The sequence below is a fragment of the Charadrius vociferus genome, unplaced genomic scaffold, assembly GCF_000708025.1.
Source record: "Charadrius vociferus isolate BGI_N301 unplaced genomic scaffold, ASM70802v2 scaffold188, whole genome shotgun sequence".
NCBI classification, from domain to species: Eukaryota; Metazoa; Chordata; class Aves; order Charadriiformes; family Charadriidae; genus Charadrius; species Charadrius vociferus.
Genome location: NW_009649706.1, coordinates 931786 through 951763, shown reverse-complemented (window position 1 = coordinate 951763; position 19978 = coordinate 931786). Strand labels below are relative to the sequence as shown.

Here is a 19978-nt window from a genome sequence, read left to right as displayed (position 1 = left end):
ATGATACCAAGCTGTTTGGTGAGGTAGACACACTGGAGGGGAGGGATGCCATCCAGAGGGACCTGGACAGTCTGGAGAGGTGGCCCAAGACAACCTCATGCAGTTCAACAAGGCCAAGTGCAGGGTCCTACATCTGGGTCGGGCAAGGACCTGGCTGTCCTGATTGACCAGAAGCTCAGCATGAGACAGCAACGTGCAATCGCAGCCCAGGCAGCCAACCGTATCCTGGGCTGCATCAGAAGAAGTGTGGCCAGCAGGTCAAAGGAGCTGATTCTGCCCCTCCACTCCACTCTCGTGAGACCCCACCTGCAGTACTGCATCCAGCTCTGGAGTCCCCAACATAAGAAGGACATGGACCTGCTGGAGCCTGTCCAGAGGAGGGCCATGAGGATGACACGAGGGCTAGAGCACCTCTCCTATGAGAAGAGGGTGAGAGAGTTGGGGCTGTTCAGCCTGGAGAAGAGAAGGCTCCAGGGAGATGTTATTGCAGCCTTCCAGTACCTAAAGGGGGCCTACAGGAGAGCTGGGGAAGGACTTTTTAGTAGGGCAGGTAATGATAGGACAAGGGGGAGTGGCTTTAAACTGGAAGAGGGCAGGTTTATATTAAACATTAGGAAGAAATTTTTCACTTTGAGGGTGGTGAGGCACTGGAACAGGTTGCCCAGAGAGGCTTTTGAGGCCCCATCCCTGGGGGTGTTCAAGGCCAGGCTGGACGTGGCCTTGGGCAACCTGGTCTAGTGGGAGGTGTCCCTGCCCATGGAAAGGAGGTTGGAACTCGATGATCTTCAAGGTCCTTTCCAACCTAATCCATTCTATGATTCTATGATTCTATGATTTATTGTACCACTGAAAGTCAGTAGTCCAGACAAGTCATTAAGGAGAAGTTTGTGTAAAGAAGTAAGACTTTGTTCTTGAAGCTACATCCTAAGCATTGAAACTCACAGTCCCCAGAAGCGCTACCTTTTCTTACCTGTGCATGCAAAAGTCCCACCTACATAAAGGCAGATTACAGTTTTAAACTAATAGCTTTAGCTAGCCTGTGGAGGAAATTATTTCTGAAGAACCATCCAGCTAAATCCCATTTCTTCTACATCTCAAAGGAGGATGAAGTAAATCCATTCTGTTTCTCATTAGTCTAATAATACTGTCCTCGGGACTATCTGTATTCAGCTCGAGTCCTTTGTCTGTACTTTACCCCAATTAGTTCACCTTATTTTGAGCAAGTTCTAAGACTATAAATGCCTATGCAGCTTCAAACCCCTGCCAGATATCTAGGGCAGGAAGGATCTCAGCAAGTCCACCATCATCAAGAAAGAGAGACTAATTGCAAGGCTATGCACACAGTATGTGTATACATTATAGTGTGGGTCATGAGATGTCAAAGCTTTGATTTCATAATTTTGTAGGGGTGTAAAGTGAGCATTTGTGGGTCAGGACAGAGGTATAGGATTGCAAAGAAGGTCCCTGGCTGAGAAAAGTTGGGTTTTGTTTTTTGGTTGTTTGGGGTTTTTTTTAATAGCTTCTCAAATTACATTGTTATTATTCTGGCAGGTTTTTCTTCAAACACTGGCAACTAAAATGTGCTCCATTTTCTTACAAAGAAAGCAGAGAATAATAATTTTGGGCTTTGTGAGATTTAGGTGCGCACTGTAGGAAGTTGTAGCCTTCATGACAATTTCAGTGAAGTACTTCGGCTGTCAGAGTTCTCAATAGCCCTGTTCCTCCCTCCTCTGCCAGTGGTGAATTTAAAGCATTGATAGACACTGAAAGATAGAGCTTAATCTCCTCCATTCTCTTCTCACTGAAGGCTCTCTTGGGTCCACTACTGAAAGAAGGGACTTGCATACGTATCAGCATAATTCCGTTAAGGATTCCAGGTATCACTGTTGGTATGTTAAAAAATCCACAGTTTGGAAGGGTTTTTTTCATGCTTGAACTTTTTTCAGGTAAGGTGGCATCCACTACAAAACCCAGTGGTAGACAAAAAAAAATCAAGCAAGACATTGAACAGACCAACTTGACACTTTAAAAATAATTTCTGGTTCCTGCTTTTGACAGCTGCAGTCTGAATGTCTTAACCAGAACTAATATACACCTTTTAAAAGAAGTATGCTTTTTTGATTTTATCAGGACCTCAGAAAATTACCATACTATTGTTGTGTAAAAAAAATTCCATTAACTCCTGAATATAGCATCCAAATCTCCTTCCAAGTATATCTCACTTCCTCAACTTTTAAGATGCTCTTGCTTGTAAGGAACATTTACAGCAGCATTCCATAAGCTACAATATGACTTCGAATAGTGTTCAATTTATAGATTTTAAAAAGTAACGTCCATTTTGAATTTTGGGCATGACAATACATGGATCAGCTTTACCTCCTCAGTGGAGAACCTTCACATTTATACATTTAATAGTAAACTAAAACACAGTGTGGGTATGTCATGGCAGCAAGAGTAAGTACAGTCATTTTTGTTCACCTGGTTTACTTGATAAACACCAGGTGAAACCAAGACAGCAAACAATTATGTGTAAACTGGTCCCTGGAGGACCAGGGTAATAACTGGGGCAAGTGGCCTGGAAGGATGTCTACCATTTCAGGAGAGGTGTGTTTAGCTCTCCTGTAACCAGACCTCCCCACAGACTCAAATCATGCTTGACTCCACAATTTTTTTTCTTCCTTTCTTCCTTGCAATCAATATATTTTGGTGGTACCTTCTTGCCCCCAACCAAGTATACTGCAAGGCCTCCCTGTTTAGCTAAGGTTTTAATAAGGTACTGTGGGAACAACTTCGTCCTTAGCTCTACTTTCAGGTTTCAATATATGTATATATACTTTAATTATACTTGCTGTTAAGGTATTATTGACAGCCACGATGTATAGAAAAACAACTAAAATGCCTAGTTAAATACCCAGAATATTAATTTCTAGCAAACTGCCAACATACGCCAGTGAAGATATGTCTGTCAGGTACTAAAAAAAAAACCCACCACAAATCAAATCAACTGTGGGACATCTTCCCAATTCTAGCAGGCCAAAGAAGACATTTCCTAATGCCTATCTTATGAGAAGCAGCTGAGGGAACTGGGGTTGTTTAGCCTGGAGAAAAGGAGGTTGCAGGAAGACTTTATTGCTCTTTACAACTACCTGAAAGGAGGTTGTAGAGAGATGGATGTTGGTTTCTTCTCCCAAGTAACATTCAACTGGACAAGAAGAAACACTGTCAAGTTGTGCCAGGGGAGGTTTAGGATGGATATCAGGAAAAAGTTCTTCACTTAAAGGGTTATCAAGTATTGGAACAGGCTGCCCAGGGAAGCAGCTGAGTTGCCATCCCTGGAGGTATTTAAAACATGTATATGTGCTGAGGGCATCGTTTAGTGGTAAATTGGCAGTGCTAGGTTAATGCTTGGACTTGATGGTCTTAAAGGTCTCTTCCAACCAAAACGGTTCTATGATTCTATAATCTGTAAACAGACATTTAGCCTGTTGGGCAGGACAGTACTCCTCCTGGTGCTGAGCTAGGGGCTGTGTGACAAGTTACAGAGCATTAAACCTTCAAGAAGTGGCAAGTGGCACACATACATGCTGTCTGTTGGTAGCAGATTCTCAGAACGGCAGCACATGCACTGACCACTTGTGTGTATACATCGTTAAACTAACCACTAAAACTCTCATCTCACCTGCTTTAAGATATCACGTACTATGCCCCTCACTGCAGTCTGTCCATGACTTACAGGGGAAGTTGTCCTGCTGTTTCTTTCAGCAAAAAAATTGTACCCATATACTTCTTACATACCCTCTTACACCCGCTGGGTTGAGGGAAAGCTGACGGGTTGGCACATCAACAACCTATCTAATGGATTTAAACATTGTAATCAAGAAGTGATCATTCTAAGAAATTCTGACAAGATAGAAATCAAGTAGACTGCCCAAGAAATAGCTTGAAATAAAAAAATCCATATAGCTATGCCTATATCTAACAATTACACTTAAAAATAAACCCAACCCTTCTATATTTAGCAAAAGCTAACACAAACCAAGAAAAATACATACGAGAAGAAAACAATGTACACCCTGCTTTGGTAGTTACTGAATGCTTACAAGCAAACAGAGTTTCACAAAGCTTTGAGACTGAAATTTCCCTGCTCCCTATTTTTCTCCTTAAAAATAAATCACTGTGTCTGAACATCGGAATTGTGGTCTATTGTGAGCTGAGCTGAAATTATGTAGTGGATTCAGCACATACTGGAAAAGCAGAAAGCTCCTGCTATCTTTGTGAGCTAGTTGAAAAGTGAAAACAGATTAGAAAAATAAGTTCTTCAATAGGCAGCAACATTGCTTTCACACCAGATTTGATGAATAAGTCCTCCCAGCGGCACTAACACCTGATACGCACATTGCATGGATTAGCAAGTTTTAGTCCAGGCAGAAGAAAAAACATTTTTTTTTCCCCTTCCAGTAACTGCTGCAGGTATATTATCTAATGAAAACACAACAAGATTTCTCTAAGGAATGTGAAATTCATTTGGTGTTTCCATCAAACAATTATATGTTGTTCATCCACTATCTGAGAAGCACTGAGGCATATCCAGACTTGATTACATTTATTCTTAGCTCCGGATCAGACTACCCCACTAGGGTGGCAAGCAGTTTCTCATCTCTGCCTTACCAGATTCTTGATGCAGGCATACACAAAAGAGGGGTTTCTAATAACAATACAGCCACATTTGCTTAATATCTTGATCATCCTAAATCAGAATGTCTTTGATCATTAATGGAGCCTTTTGGAGTGTTTCGAATTAAAGGATAAATTTTCAAAGACGTGTAACAGGGATTTGCTGACTGTCTTCTATTAAGACCAGTGGGAGGTAAACAGCTCAATCCCCATACACTGCTCAGAAATGTACCCTTTCAAATACAGTATTTTCAAAAGGCATGAGGCTTTTCAATAACTAAGAAGCTTCTAAGAAAAACAGCATCGTTTCCACTGATGTATCTGTCAGCTAATGCTACTTCCAGGAAAACATTAGGCCTGCAGAAAACAGAACGGTTCAAAGACTGTCACAGGAGAAGAACATGGAGTTCTCCTAGTAGCTGTGCCCCTTAAGCTGCAAAGCATGTGTTCTTATGCACATATATGCACTCATATGCCAGACTCTCCCCCTCTACATACAGAACAGGACACAGGGCTAAGTGAAAAGTGGTCTTGCAACAAACAGCACTTTTGCATACCAGCGTTCACTGACGACTCTAACTTTTCGAGATTATTAGCAGGAGGTATAACAAAAATATCAGTTCAGCATAAAAAAAGACTCAGAGGAGCATGAGGTAAACAAGGATTAAAGACATATCGTAAGAATGATGTCAAGCCACACCTGATGAAAACAATGAAGGTTAACATGCAATGTATTTGTTGCAAATGTGGAGGGAAACAGAATCTTCCCCCAGCTGATGGCAAATTTTGGTCATATCACAGAGTCACAGAATGATAGGGATTGGAAGGGACCTCTGGAGCTCATCTAGTCAACACCCTCTGCCAGAGCAGGTTCACCTACAGCAGGTTGCACAGGACAGCATCCAGGTGGGTTTTGAATGTCTCCAGTGTGGGAGACTGCCCCACCTCTCTGGGCAGCCTGTGCCAGTGCTCTGCCACCCTCAAAGTAAAGAAGTACCTCCTCATGTTAAGATGGAACTTCCTATACTCAAGTTTGTGCCCATTACCTCTTGTCCTATCACTGGGCACCACTGAAAATGACTGTTCCCATCCCCCTGGCACCCTCCCTTTAAGTATTTATAAGCATTGATAAGATCCCCCCTCAGTCGTCTTTTCTCCAGACTAAAAAGACCCAAGTCCCTCAGCCTTTCCTCTTAAGAAAGATTTTCTAGTCCTAGACCCCTAACCATCTGCATAGCCTTTTGCTGTACCCTCTCCAGCAGTTCCCTGTCCTTATGTGCTAAATCCACAATGTGGTCCTTAACAGTTCTGAAAAACATGGCAGTTTATGGAAGTGCACAAGGGAAATCAAAATCTCAATTGCTTTTTGGAAATGCAATAAACTACACATTCTTCTCCCTGATGATTTTTATCATTAATAATGTAATCTCACAAACTAAATATCAGAAGGTGTAAACAAGTGTTAGAACAGATTCTTGAGAGCTATTCTTCCCATTACGGCAGGATTTTTCTATTCAGCAAGGAATTTTTACAAGTTATCTCTGAGAGACAGATAAGGATATACGGAATTCCCTCTCTCATATTCTTTATTAAATACATATTTCTTATTTAATTAAAAGACTTTGTAAGATTACTTTTGATTCATTTGGTCAAATAACAAAGACTAATTAGAACAACCAAGGTTTGGAAGCCCATTAGAAAATAATCATTCTCAGCCGCAAAAGTAACAAACATGAATTGAATATTAAGACATTATCTTCTCAAGGTCAGAAGAAATAGTTCAAGAGGTTCCAACTCTGTAATTTAAAAAAAAACCAAAAAACAAAAAACCCACAATACCATACCAAACAAACAAAAAATAAAAAAAAGGCAAAAAATGAACCATAACCAAACAAAAAACAAAACCAAAAAACCCCAGAAAGAACAGGTATCTGGGAAAGTACTTACTACAATGTCTTCAGGAAAAGTATCCAGACTGAAAGAGCCATCATCAAACACAACTTCGTAGAAAAGTTGAGATGTCACTCCTATGACTCTGCAACTATAGTATCGTGTATTCCTATGTTTTGTGATGACCGTCTGCCCAACTGTAATGGCCTTCTCGCATGCTTTAGCTCTCTTGAAAAAAGGAATAATTTAAACAAAAAAGTCACTTAAAAATACCAGCTTACTAATCAGAAATTTATCAGTGTCAAAACAGAATTGGTAACAGTTCACCTCTCAATATAAAAACCTCAAGTGCAAAATTATTCCTGCGAATCATGATAACACAAATTTGTTTTACATACAAAGTTTATGCATTTTATGAGAAAACAAATGAGATCTGCAGAATAACAAATCACAACACTCAAAAATATTTTTCCAACCGATGCCTTCTAACTATTTTGCATTAGATCAAAACACACAATTAGCAACATTTGTAAATTTTATTTGTGGAATAATTTGTAGAATTTGCTTGAAGAGGTAAGATGTGATGACCCTAGACTATGGTCTTGTATTGTTTTAATTGATGGAACTTTTAAGTACTGCATTTCAGAATGATTCTACATAATTGCTTAATATTCTGAATAGTTGAATGGGATGCAATAACTAAATGCATATCCAATTCTCGTCAGAGCTGTCCACAGTAGTGTACTGAGAAACTTCTTAACCCATACTGTGCAGAACTTTTGCTTTAAAACTTCAGACAACATTGATCACTCTTCATCAGTTATTTATGTAGTATATCAGTAACAATATTTTTTTTTATTTCTTTTAATTCCCTAGAGTTAGTTATGTCAATCAGAATAGTAGCAGGGTTGTTGAACTATGCAAAAATTCTACATCGATAACTGCTTGATGGATACTATAAGTAAAAAAAAAAAAATAATTGCAACCTCGTAAGTGAGCAAATGCTCAGAAGCCCACACGATGCAGACAGCTGTTACATATCAGCTCCCAACTAATGTATCCCCATGAAACTTTCACTTAAAAAGCAACCTTCTTCATCAGGAAAAATACAGTCAAGTGTTTCTCATTCTAATAACACAAGGAAGGCACTTCTTTTTTATGATCCTGACTATCTGTTCATTAGCCACAAAGGTCCATTTGTTTACGCACGAGTGAGTTAGTGTGACTTTGGCTATATCTGAACTGTTCAACTTTTCTTATAATGGAAGATGCAACTACAAAGGGCAACTACACTGGTATATACTAAGCATTTATTTTTTTTTTAGAAATGTTTATCTAAACAGCATGAAAATACTTTATTGCATATGCTAAAGCAATCACTCAATTTCCTAGCACTGCTTTTCCAACCTTCAAAGACAGTGAATTCTTCAATCAATATAATAATCTTAAAAAATGCCTGTGAAAATCTAGAAAATGCTACAGCTGTAGAATTTTTAGCATTAATATCAAATGGAGAACCAACGACAGCATCAGTTCTTTTTGTTAGACTCCAAGTGTATGTCAATGCTTTTGGGGAGAAGGAAAATCCCACCCTACACTTGAACACTTCGGTTTTTGTGGAGACTGTAGTCACTATCGTGCCTCTTTATTGGACCAATTTCTGGGACTGAGAGTTTTTAAACTTCTCTGCTCCTGCAAACTAAGGGCAAACCAAGTACAAATATTCTGTTCCATTTCTCGAGACAGTGCACTAAATCTCTGCGTGTCAGAGCTCTGCCTGACATACACATTTGGAGGATTTAGTTGAGGTGACCTCAGATAGTAAAACCCAATGATGTTTCTAAAGCATTTTTAAGTTTACCTAGAAATAATTTTCTGAGCATACTCACAAATTATTTAACCATTTACATGTATAACAAAATTGTTTCTTCCTCATTTCACCTGTCTATAGTTAGACTAAGTAGCAGAATTAAGTACACAAATAACAATTTACTGGTATTATCACAGGAGTGATAACTGACAGTTAGCACTTTTTACCCAATTGTGAAACATATGTAAATATAAATATTAATTTACCTTTTAATTCTTGACTTTAGTCTATTCAGGTATTGGGGGTAGGGACACAGGGGAAAATCAGAAGTAGACTGGAGAGTATTAATTGATTTACTTATAGGAGATAGTAGAAAAAGTTTGATAGTATAGTACAGAAGCCCAATGAGAAATAGCTCTATTAAAAGGCTTAAATGTTTTGAAAGCCTGAAGATGGAACTCTTTAGAGAAGATGGAAGGCAAAATGTAACGCTTTAAGGGACAAGTTCATTTAATGATAAAATTTTCAGAGAAGAAACGAAATTGCTCATTAGAACAAATAAAAAACCAAGATGCATCCTAGCTGAAGGAGAAGATTATTTTTTAGCATGTTATCTTGGTAGGATTCTTGATTTATTTCTCAGAAAAAATATTGACAAGCACACTCTGTAATTGATTGCATGTCCCAGAAAACATTTCCTGTCAGAAAATCTTAAGAATTTATTGACGTTAAGAATGTCATTTTTGATCAGAAAGAACAGTTATTATGTAAGGGAGTCTATCAGATTAAAGAAACAGCTGTGCTAGTTACCAGATTATTGAGAAAGCTGTGGTTTAAAAAGCATGATTTTTTTTTAACAGTACCTAAGCCAAGGATGAACTAAAATAGTAGCAGAAATACAGAAAACAAGCAGATACGAAGGAAAAAAAAAGTTAACCTCCCCTTCTGTGTGAAAACTTGAAAAAGATAAGAGGGAAAATTACTTTTGCCTTCATTTTCTGTACGGCAGGACACAAAAACCTTGTTAAATAAAATATATAAACAACATATATATGAAATCATAATGCATCTGATGTATATCCAAATATCTAGAAACTTTCTGTACAATTTTTCATGGGGCATCCTCAAAAATCTGGGACTTGTTTGATACAGGAACATAACTCTCATTTCATCATTTTAAGCTTACTCCTCAGGACTGCAATTTAGGCATAGAAATGATGCATGACATTTCAAAAATATGCCGGCTCATGATTTTTGAATAATATGTCCTTCCTAAGGCATGTCTTAGTCTCTCTGAAATGTTAAGGGGCTGGCAGTAGTTAGCAGGCAGTGGCAAACAAGGACATTGCATTGCTCGGGTATTCAACAGAAAAAAAGATCTACAGCTTCCATTTGATAGCATCCCTTCATTCCCTGTGTGCTACAGAGGTAAGAACTGGCCAATAATAGCAGAAGGTAATTTGAAATAGCTCAAAAAGCAGCAACAGCAGGTTTTTGCAACTCCTATCCAGTGGGTTTTTGCAACTCCTGTCATTGCCCCTTCTAAAGACAGCTAGTCTCAAAATGTCAGCAACTGCGGCTGTCCAGACGGCCTCTTCTGCTCACACCTTCCAAATGAAACGTCACCTCTGAGTATATGTTTTAATTTCCAGCTGGCTTTCCCTGACCCTCAGTGCTGGTTTTGCTAATCTTGTATGGATCCCTTAGGGTTTTTTTTTCCCTGTTAGTATAGCTGCATACAACTCATTTTTCTCATTTCCTTGTGTACGAAAGAGTTCTTTTAACCAAAACAAATCCATCTGCAGCACCTATTCTGAACCATACTTCCAAGTGTTCTTGCAGTCTGATGACAAAAAGGTGTAAGGGGTATGTTTCACACCCAGAGACAAGCACAGTCAAAGAGGAGAAATGAAGAAAACATGACCTGCTGTCTCTAAGTAGTAAATTGCAGAGCCTTCCTTGCATATTGACACTCCAATTCACAAAATAATATAGGCTGCGACAGGAATTATAAAAACCATGCTGTATATAGCAATTTTTCTGCTAGCAAATTTTTGTGCTTTTTTTAAAGCTGTACCTTCAGCAAATACAAGAGACGTGCTTGGGTTTGAGTCTATGCACCTCCAAAGAACTCCAGTTCTTAGTATTTATGTATTTACTTCACTTTGCAGCACTACATGGATGCAAGTATTATGCGTTCCCTTTCGATCGTCTTTATGATGATTTTTCACTAGAAGACCCACCAGTATTTTCCATGGTTGAAATTAAAATAGTACTCTAGGAAAAATTCTTGAAGACAATAAAGAATCTGATCCCCAGTGAAAAAGACTTGTGAAAGTATATTGGTGAATAATTTGTATACAATTTGCTTGAGATCACAGTTATAAATAATTTGGATGCATGCTCCATCTCATCATTACAATAAGCCCTTGCCTGAGGTGAAGAGATACACTAATACTAGTAACAATACGTATTTATTTGTACACAGGCAGGCTTTTCATTGAGCACCCTCATTGTTTTACATACAACAATACCGCTAAAGACATATGTCACAATTTTGCCAAGTGCCCAGAAGCCATCCTTTGGTTGTTGAGTTTTGGCTTGCTTGGTGGTTTTGGTTTTTTTTAAACTTGAAGAAAGCAGAAATCACAGGTATTCACTGAGCATTTAGGCGCAATATCCAGAGGATATACGCGTGAAAAAACAGACAATTTAAATTTTATTTCCTTCAAATGAGGAAAAATAATAGTGTCCTTGCTTTATGTAAAATGTTTTCAACTCCTAAATACCAGAAGAGGTTTTTTTATCTTGCTGACAAGACAATCTATTTGATTCCTGTAAAAATCCACAAAGTGAGTATATTTCAGCCTCCACAATGCCCTTCTTCTGCTTTCAAGTAAGGAAGTTAAAATAACAGACAAACAAAAGAACTTCATTAGAAGTAAGATACATTGCCATGCCTAATGGTGAAGAGCAATGTAATTTCTGCATGAAGGAATAGCTAATAGCTAAGAAAACCATAACAAGAAAACCAATGGTGAAAATACTTCCAAAGGCTTAAAGATGTGATTAGATTAATTATCCAAAAGACAGATTATAAAACCAAGCATATACAAACATATGGCAATCTCCTTTGTCTCAAGCGTGGGTTAAGAATTTCGCAGAAAAGGATTCTTTAACAAAAATATCTGTTTTTCCAAGTTTTGGCCTAATGAAAAATACAAAAGTATAATTTTTCTTTCTCTTCTGCAAATCTGATTTTGATTTGAGACATGGGAAATAATAATACAGATTTTCAGATTTTTTTTTTTTTTTTTTCCAAAAAGATTGGTGCTGAGTTTCAGGAAAGGATGTGCTAGTCTCATTCCAAGCTACTTTGAACAGTCTTCACACATCTCTTATGTAGTAGCCACCCAAGCCCCTATTTCTGTATAGATGGTAGGGTTGGGGTTTTTCTTACACTACCTAATACAGGTCAAGAAAATCAGTAAGAAAAAAGGGATTTTATAGGATTCCATGTGACTCTATTTCTATTGTGTTTTTTTTTTTTCAGATGAGCGTGTTTTGTTTCTTACCATTCAAAATAATAGATATTCAATAACTTCTTTAACTAGAGAAAGTGTAGACTAAGAAAGTTAAGTGCTAAAGTCTGAACTGTTCTATATTAAACTGAAAGTAGAAATTCCCCGTAAACAACCTACCTTGTTTTTATTAATAACTAATATGAACACAGAAATGCCAAAAAAAAGTCTGTTTAGGACAGACAGACCACTACATTAAGTGCTGTATAAACACAGAAGAAATAATCTGAAACTTCTGCACATTTATCATTGAGTAGCATAAAAGAGAATAAGGTGAAGAAAATCACATGCATTATTTAACAGCATAAGGGGACTCCACCATCAGAGACAGATATATTACAGGAAGCTGGAAAAGTTAAGGGGCTGTGGAAGTGGCCACAATATACACATGAAGTGGGAATAGAAGAAAGTATAATGCAGAAAGTCCTATTTGATCAGAGAATGATTTGCCAGCTACTGATGCAAATCTTACTACCTAAAGACTTGTGCCAAAAAAATGCTAGAAAATATCTGGGAAGAACAGCCCTATTGTTACCAGCCATGATTTTAACCCAGTTATTTTCAACTAATAATAATGTTTTCCAACAAAGCCAAGAAAAGTATCTTAAGTTGCCTGTAGAGATAGAGGTTTGTTTGTTTTTCAAACCAAACTAATTTTGAAGAAACTAAAACCACATGAATTGTACTCATTTCATATGGTAATTCATTTTGGAAAACAAAAATATTTAAAAGGCTTAATGGTTATGTGGAAGTTTTAAACAGGCCCACACAATTTGTTTCCCTTTTTAAGAACGACCAGATTGAACATTCAGGACTGACTGATTACTCTACTTGGGAGGCATTACATTTTACTACACTTGAAAGAAAATCTTACTCTTCAGTAGTCTTGTCATTAAGACCAAAGATTCACTGCCAACCTCTTGAAAGAAAGACATATATTATAGAGACATTACCTGGGTTTATTTTTTTCACTTCTAATGTACAAAGGATATAAAAAGTTTGCAACTTGCAAATTCTCAACTTGTCTAACTTACCAAGCTATTTCCTTAATAAGACTATGTTAAGTCCTTCTGGTTTGCTAGAAAACAAAATACAGTTTTAAAAGCCCAAGATAAATGGCAATAGTTTTCTCTTAACTGAGGTAGTAACAATTCATTTGAATAAAAGACATTAAAACCTACAAGACAATAATAACTAATTCTTCATGTGTCTCATCTAAAATTAAAGGTTCCTCCTCAGCACAGGCCAGAAATAAAAAGGCACAGTAATAACATGAATTTTCATGACATACCAGTGTTACCTTGCCAGATGACAGAACAACTATAATTGGATATTTGCGAGACACTATTTGGCTGCAGAACAAAGAACTTAACATATACACCATATCCTTTATCTCACAGTACCTGTGAGTATTTGCAAGATACTGTGATCTGGGTATTTGTAATACACTCCAGGTTAACAAAACAGAGAACTCAAAGACTTGCTTCTGGCTGTCAAAACAATACATTCAACAATGACACTAATGCAAAAATGTGTTAGGCATACCAAATATCATTTCTTGCAGGTAATGGCATAAGAAAACACCTTAAAGATGTAACAGTTTGCTTTGTATGGAAGTATGATAGATGGAGCTAGACGTGGTGTGGATCCTTCCTTCCATTTTCTCTGGAAACATACTTTAATTCTGCAATTCCGTTTTTTAACAAATAAGGGAACAAATTCCTTACCGCGTTTTGGTTAACCTTGTGCCTGAAACATGTGATGTAGACAACATACGGCCAATCATCAGGTTCCATCAGCACTCCTGCAGCATGGGCACAGGTAACATGGAAGGAGGCTGGGCAGCATCCATATGAACACTGAATGCAGGCACCAGAGATTTTCTTAATTCTCTGTCTGCAGAAGATACATTTCTGTAGAAGCAAAATAAACAGAATATTTACCATACCACCCGAACTCCATTGACTTCTGCAAGTATCTCCAGGATTGAAAAGTTAGTTTTGCTTCACTGATTATATTTTATACCTTGCAATACACATGGGAAAAGAAGAAGCATTTATGAAGTAAAAGGCAACTTAGTAATATGATAATTAATAGACAGCACTTTTGCCTTTTTTATGTTAATGTGAAGATGATCTGTTCTGGTGCTATAGTAAGAAAACTGATATATAGATAGCTATTTAATGGTTTGATTTCAACTTCCATGCACCTCTCTGAAAATTAACCTGCTCCTCGTCAAATGGGTAAATCAAAAAACCTATACATAATTCTGCAAAAAGTAACAGCAAGGCTCAAAAATAAAAGGGAATAGGCTCACAGAAATGTAGGGCTCAACCCAACTTCCACATACCATTTAACCCAGCCCCTTACTTTGAAGCTGGAATACATATATACTTAAACAGTCTTTGGGAGATAGTTGATCTAACATATTCATGAAACGGTTTCTACAACCTCCTCCGATAACCTGAGCTAGGTTAATTAAGTCTGGGAAATAAGCTCTACCATACTAAAAAAGACAAAGTGCCAGATGACTGGTATCTTTCCACCAAAAGACATTAGCAAACATGGTAGATAGATAGAATAGTTACTTTAGTAAACTTCTATGGACAACTGTGTTATATCGCATATGGGAACTATCCTCTGATAACTCTTATCACAACTAACAAAACTGCAAATGATATTGATGATCATAAAATTAACTCAGCTATTCTAAAATACAGACATTTTATTTAGTGACACAAACCAGTGAACTCAGTAATTTGAAAACATACTGCTGGAATAGTGATCATTTCCATTTGTTCTAAATTCACTAGTCACTTATTTTGTTAAACACCCTCTTATCTGCCTATGCTGGGAACACAAGTAAGAATAATTTTGATCTATTTTTACTGTATGGTTAATAATTCAAAGTATTTCAAATTAACTCACATCACATTCTTCTTCTCAGATTACCAGAGAATTTTTTTCTGTTGTTTATTAATTTCCATATTTTGAAGAAAATTTGTGGAAATTTTATTGTATAATTCAGCACTTAAGTAGTTTCAATGGCTTCTCACACTCGGTTTGTGACTGAAATAATGCTTTTTGCAGTGTTAGCCCTGTTAAGTTCATCAGTCATGCAGGGTTCTAGTTCATGCATCATTCTGCATGTAAAAACCTCTTCAATTTCTGCCTTCATATCCACGCTCGGAAAGCCAAAAGCCTGCAAGGCTTTGCACAGGAAGAAGCAACAGTAGCATCTGGAACTTCGTTAAAAATTTTACCTATCATTTGCTAAAAGGATGACAACTCAACTCAGTCGCTGCAGCAGCATCAGGTCTCCAAGACCAATAAGAGGTAAAGATGATTTTGCCATAAAAAGAAATGTTCTGGAGACCACTGATATGCTTATATCTCATTGTGCATTTATATTCACGTGCATCAAGTCATTTTCAGGGACGTCAAGTAACTGTTTCTTGAGGGAGCTTACGGATTTTTTTATATACACATATTCAGAATCCTGTACAATGGGAATTCCAGAAAGAAAATGCAATTGAAATCTATTACATGTAATGTCTAGGCACTGAGTTCATGCAAATACGCAGCTCCTTTTGGATGCTTTTCACACAGATATTCACACAAATACACCAGTCAGTTTAATAAGAGAAGAATGACTGAAGTACGAAACACATATGAGTAATAAAAAAAACCAACCCAAGCACCAAAAAAATCCCCCCAAAAACGGACGTATGTTCTGACTAAAACACTCCAAAAATGCAGTTCAAACAAAACATACAGAATGGAGAAAAGGGGTAAAAACAGTAAAGTGCAGCTGAACTAGCAGTAACTTAAGGAAGTATGTTACAGCAGGAAATGCTGATCCCCTAAATAATGGCTGCACTTGTGCGAGGCAGGAAATATGCAAACATTACAGTGTGGCTGTAAGTTTCTTCAGCATCTTACTAAGGTATCATGAAAACTTGGGAGATGCAGAAATCTAAAACATTAAATTACATGAGGAATGCTTCAGAAAAAGATGCACTTACAAGTAAATATATATGAACAATTGTTCTTCTATTTTAATATTTTAAGACTTATCACCTTTCAGAAATGGAAAAGCTGAGGAAAATAAAACCAATATGAGGACAGTGAGAGATGCTGCGTGGGAAGCTGGAAGTGCAGTCAGGAAAACTGAAAATATAATACATTAAATGGGTTGGCCAAATCCAGAGAAATTAGAGCAAAACTTCATCCCTCCCTGTAAAAGAGACTGACTTCTATGTTCTCTTACAGCATAGGTTAACTTAATAAGAAAGTATTAGGCAAACCGACATATTGTAAGAAAAGTTACTTCTCACAGGATTTTACAGAGTTGCAACTTGAAAGTACTGAAAAATTTAATTTTTAAAAAAAGCTGTCAAATTACTACTGACTATATTCTGATTTCCATCATGCTGGTGTACAATTACAGTAATACTGATGAAAAGTGAAATTACTTCAAATTTACTCTTATTATAATAGGAATACTGCTTAGCCATATGTAATTATGTGAATGCAGACTTCAAGTTGCATGAAGAAAGTGAAAACACTTCCTGTGTTTTAACCAGGACACAAATCCATCTCACTGCTAGATACAAGGAAGGTAGCTGTTACATCAGTTAACTCCAAACACACATTAATCTTTTGTGCTATGCCCTTACACTTATCGTGAATATGAACAGGGGCAAAAAAATTACTGTACCTGCAGGAAAAAAAAATAAATCCCAGAAAAATTCTGAAAATCAGTCTTCTCTCAGAAAGCACAAAAAGAATCAAGATTGACAAACAGCGAAACATGTTTCCTAATATTTGTAAGATGCTGTATCTTTTGTACAAGTATGACACTGAAAGGGTTGATGCAGATGTACCTCAGTTTTACCACGAGTCTCAAACTTAGACATGAATTTTGGAAAGTACACAAATGCACTAATGAAAGTCTGGTGCACAAGCAAACTCACATTGCCTCACTGTATGGCTCCATTCAGAGATATGAGAAAAAGCTCCTTCATCTTTGAAAATGTCAAACAGTTAATCTACCGTATTTGATTAATAAAATCAGAATACACAGAATAAAAGCAGAACAAACTATAAAAATCTGCTTTGCATAGGCTTTTGGAACCTTAGCTGAGCTACATACTAAGCTGCGTATTAGCTGTAAGTAGTATATTGAACTGTGCTGTGTCTGACCCATACTGGCAATTCTTTGTCTCCCTAGCTTCTAACTAATAATGTATTTCTCATACTCTCACTTGGGGCTTTAGAGCATACAGATTTAAATTATTTTTTTCACCTTTTTTCCCCATGTTAATGTTAATTTTTATAGTAAGGCATTTATGGAAAAAAAAAAAAAAAGGATGATACAAATGCTTCATTCTGCTTTGTTAAAAAAAAAAAAATAAATCACTGAAAGTGACCAAAGGGAAAAGGCATCAAAACTATGAGAGAAGAGAGGGAATCACCGGTTGTGAAGACTCCCTCCCACCCTTGTCTGAATCTGATTTTTGTAAGTTTGTAAAATGAAGGAATTGTATATAACATAACCAATCTTGAAGCACTCCTGCAGAGGATAGAATCTAAACACCTCTCTGTCTGGGCAAACCTTGTATTTAGGTATGTAAGCTTGCTACTTGCGAAATTAAACAAGCTTGACATAATATGAACACATTTACTGAAATACAGCTAATTCAATACAGCCCAACTGACAGCTTCTCAGTAGCCTGAAACTACAGCTGTTCCTACCAGCAAATTCAACATCGCAGATAGCTAGGAAGACTGTCATTTTGACTTAATGCTTGCTAGATACTAGTGCAAAGCAGAGACAATGGGGGAAGTAGCTGAGGATCAATCTTAATCATAGATTCAGATGCAAAATGAATTGGAGAAAAAATAAAATTGTTTATATAACTGGAGATTAAGAATATAGGACAGAGAAATGTACTGCAATTTTCTAGATGGTGAAATGACCTCTTTTTTCCCCCAAAATGGAAAATATTCTGCTGCAAATGGATTTCCTAATCATGGAATAGCTCTTTAATAATAATAGGTTGCAAATATACAATCAGAACAGATTTTAAAGAATGAGCCTGAGGAAACTGGATGCCAGTATTTTGCAGAAGAAAGCCCACTGATAGCTTTCATAATAACTGTCATGTATTCTTACATAAAGAATTTGATATTGCTTCTCCCAAAAAGAGTAATATTTAAAAAACAAAATTCCAGTCCCTAACAGGATCATGAATTAAACACAGTTTCTGATGCAAGGATTTATGAAAATAAGCACAAGCTGAGTTTGCGGCAGAAAGCTGGGGCTAGATTTTAGGAAACAATTTGTAGTATTGATTTCTCCCAAACGCATTTCTATGCTTTGGCAAGAAGAATGACTTATGTGAAAAAGCTCACTATAGCAAGGCATTAAATTCTACAAAAAGACGATAGTTCAAGACAGTTTCTAAAAATTACTTAATTTCCAAATATTACTAAAAAACAACCCATAAGAGCTCTTCTTCTACTGCTACAGATGGTTATTAACTACTACTCATGAATTGAATTGTGTATTCTCATCCTCTTTCACACATTATACAATATAGATAATTATATAATATAATATATTAAATTATATAATATTTTAAAAATATTCCTTCTAGGAAATAAACACTAAGACAGAGACACCACTGTAACATTTAGGAAATTAATGAAAAATCATGGGTGATATTTTTTTTTCCTATAAGATCTGCTATAGCCCTCCCTGCATTTTGAAATGAATCTGCTTTGCTTCAGAATTTATATTACCAGACAAGCAATATTGCTGTTGTGTATGATCACACTCTAGATATGAAATGTTGGTCCTACTGTAACCAATAGTAAAGTACCCATAGATTTTAACAGAGCAAAGATTTCACAGAGAATATTGACAGAAAGAGCTTCACCAGCTTATCAACAGTTATAACTTGAGACACACAGTATAAAATACACAGTGAAACTAATCTTTTCTTTCTCCAGTCCAAAGCCATAACATGGATTAGGAGTAAGAAAAGATTACAGTCTAGTCGTACTGTGAGAGTTGGTAGCACGGTACTGGCACAAAGATTTGTTAAAGATGCACAACATAATCAGAAGATACATACTATGAAGACATTTGACACATTATCTGCAGATCAGTGAGCGCATGTTCTCTGCACAACCACCATTCAGAATACAAAGTCAGCACTTAATTTTGGCAGAGAGCATAGTGTGTTTCTATGGAAACAAGCTCATTACTTTTTTTCATTTTATGTTTCCTTTTATTCCTGATTAATCTAAACCAAGCTGAATATTTCAGCTATGAAACTGACAGAGCTTAGAATCAGAACATGTGAACAAAAAGAGTTTCTTAGATCATCTATTCCATTTTTTTGTTCAATATATTTAGACAATTATATAAAATTAACCAAGAATGTTGCTAGATTAACTATCAAGAGACTCTTCTGCATCCCTCTGGTATTTCAAACACAACGACCAGTACGTCAGGGGGCAAAAAAACCCTAATGCTTGTAGAAAATTATTTGTAATTTCCTACTACTCAGTAACTCTGCCCATAGCATGGGGCTATGGCAAATTAAAGATGGCAGACATTATCTAGGTATAGGTGAAATACTGTTAGTCATATATTCCAGCAGAGAAGTAAACTAAAACTTACGCATCAGTAGCAATTAGAAACAGTAATCTTATTTTCTAATAACTCTGAAATAACATAGGTTTGGGTCTACTCTCAATGAGTGAACTTTCAAGTCACATGGTTTAATTTTGAATTAAACATGAAAAGATCTTGAAATGGTACCAAATATACATATTGGTTTGAGATACAATTTTAAGAGCTGATAAAACATTATCAGGACTTACCAAAATTGTATACCAATACAAAATACATCTACTATTTCAGGGAAACTACTAAGGTACTAATAGCTTTTTACTTCATAGGAAAGACAAACATAGAGGGTAGAGTTAAAAAAAACACTTCAGCTCTTCC

General features: G+C 36.7%; 1 protein-coding gene across 1 annotated transcript in view; it reads right to left on the bottom strand.

The window, feature by feature from the left end:
* Positions 1-19978, bottom strand: part of KDM4C (lysine (K)-specific demethylase 4C) — a 273932-nt gene that overhangs the window by 20015 nt on the left and 233939 nt on the right. The window contains exons 17-18 of the mRNA XM_009890665.1: positions 13683-13868; positions 6622-6792 (exon numbers count right to left, since the gene is read on the bottom strand). Of these exons, the coding sequence (XP_009888967.1) occupies positions 6622-6792; positions 13683-13868 (357 nt within the window). The remainder of the gene's footprint in view (positions 1-6621; positions 6793-13682; positions 13869-19978) is intronic.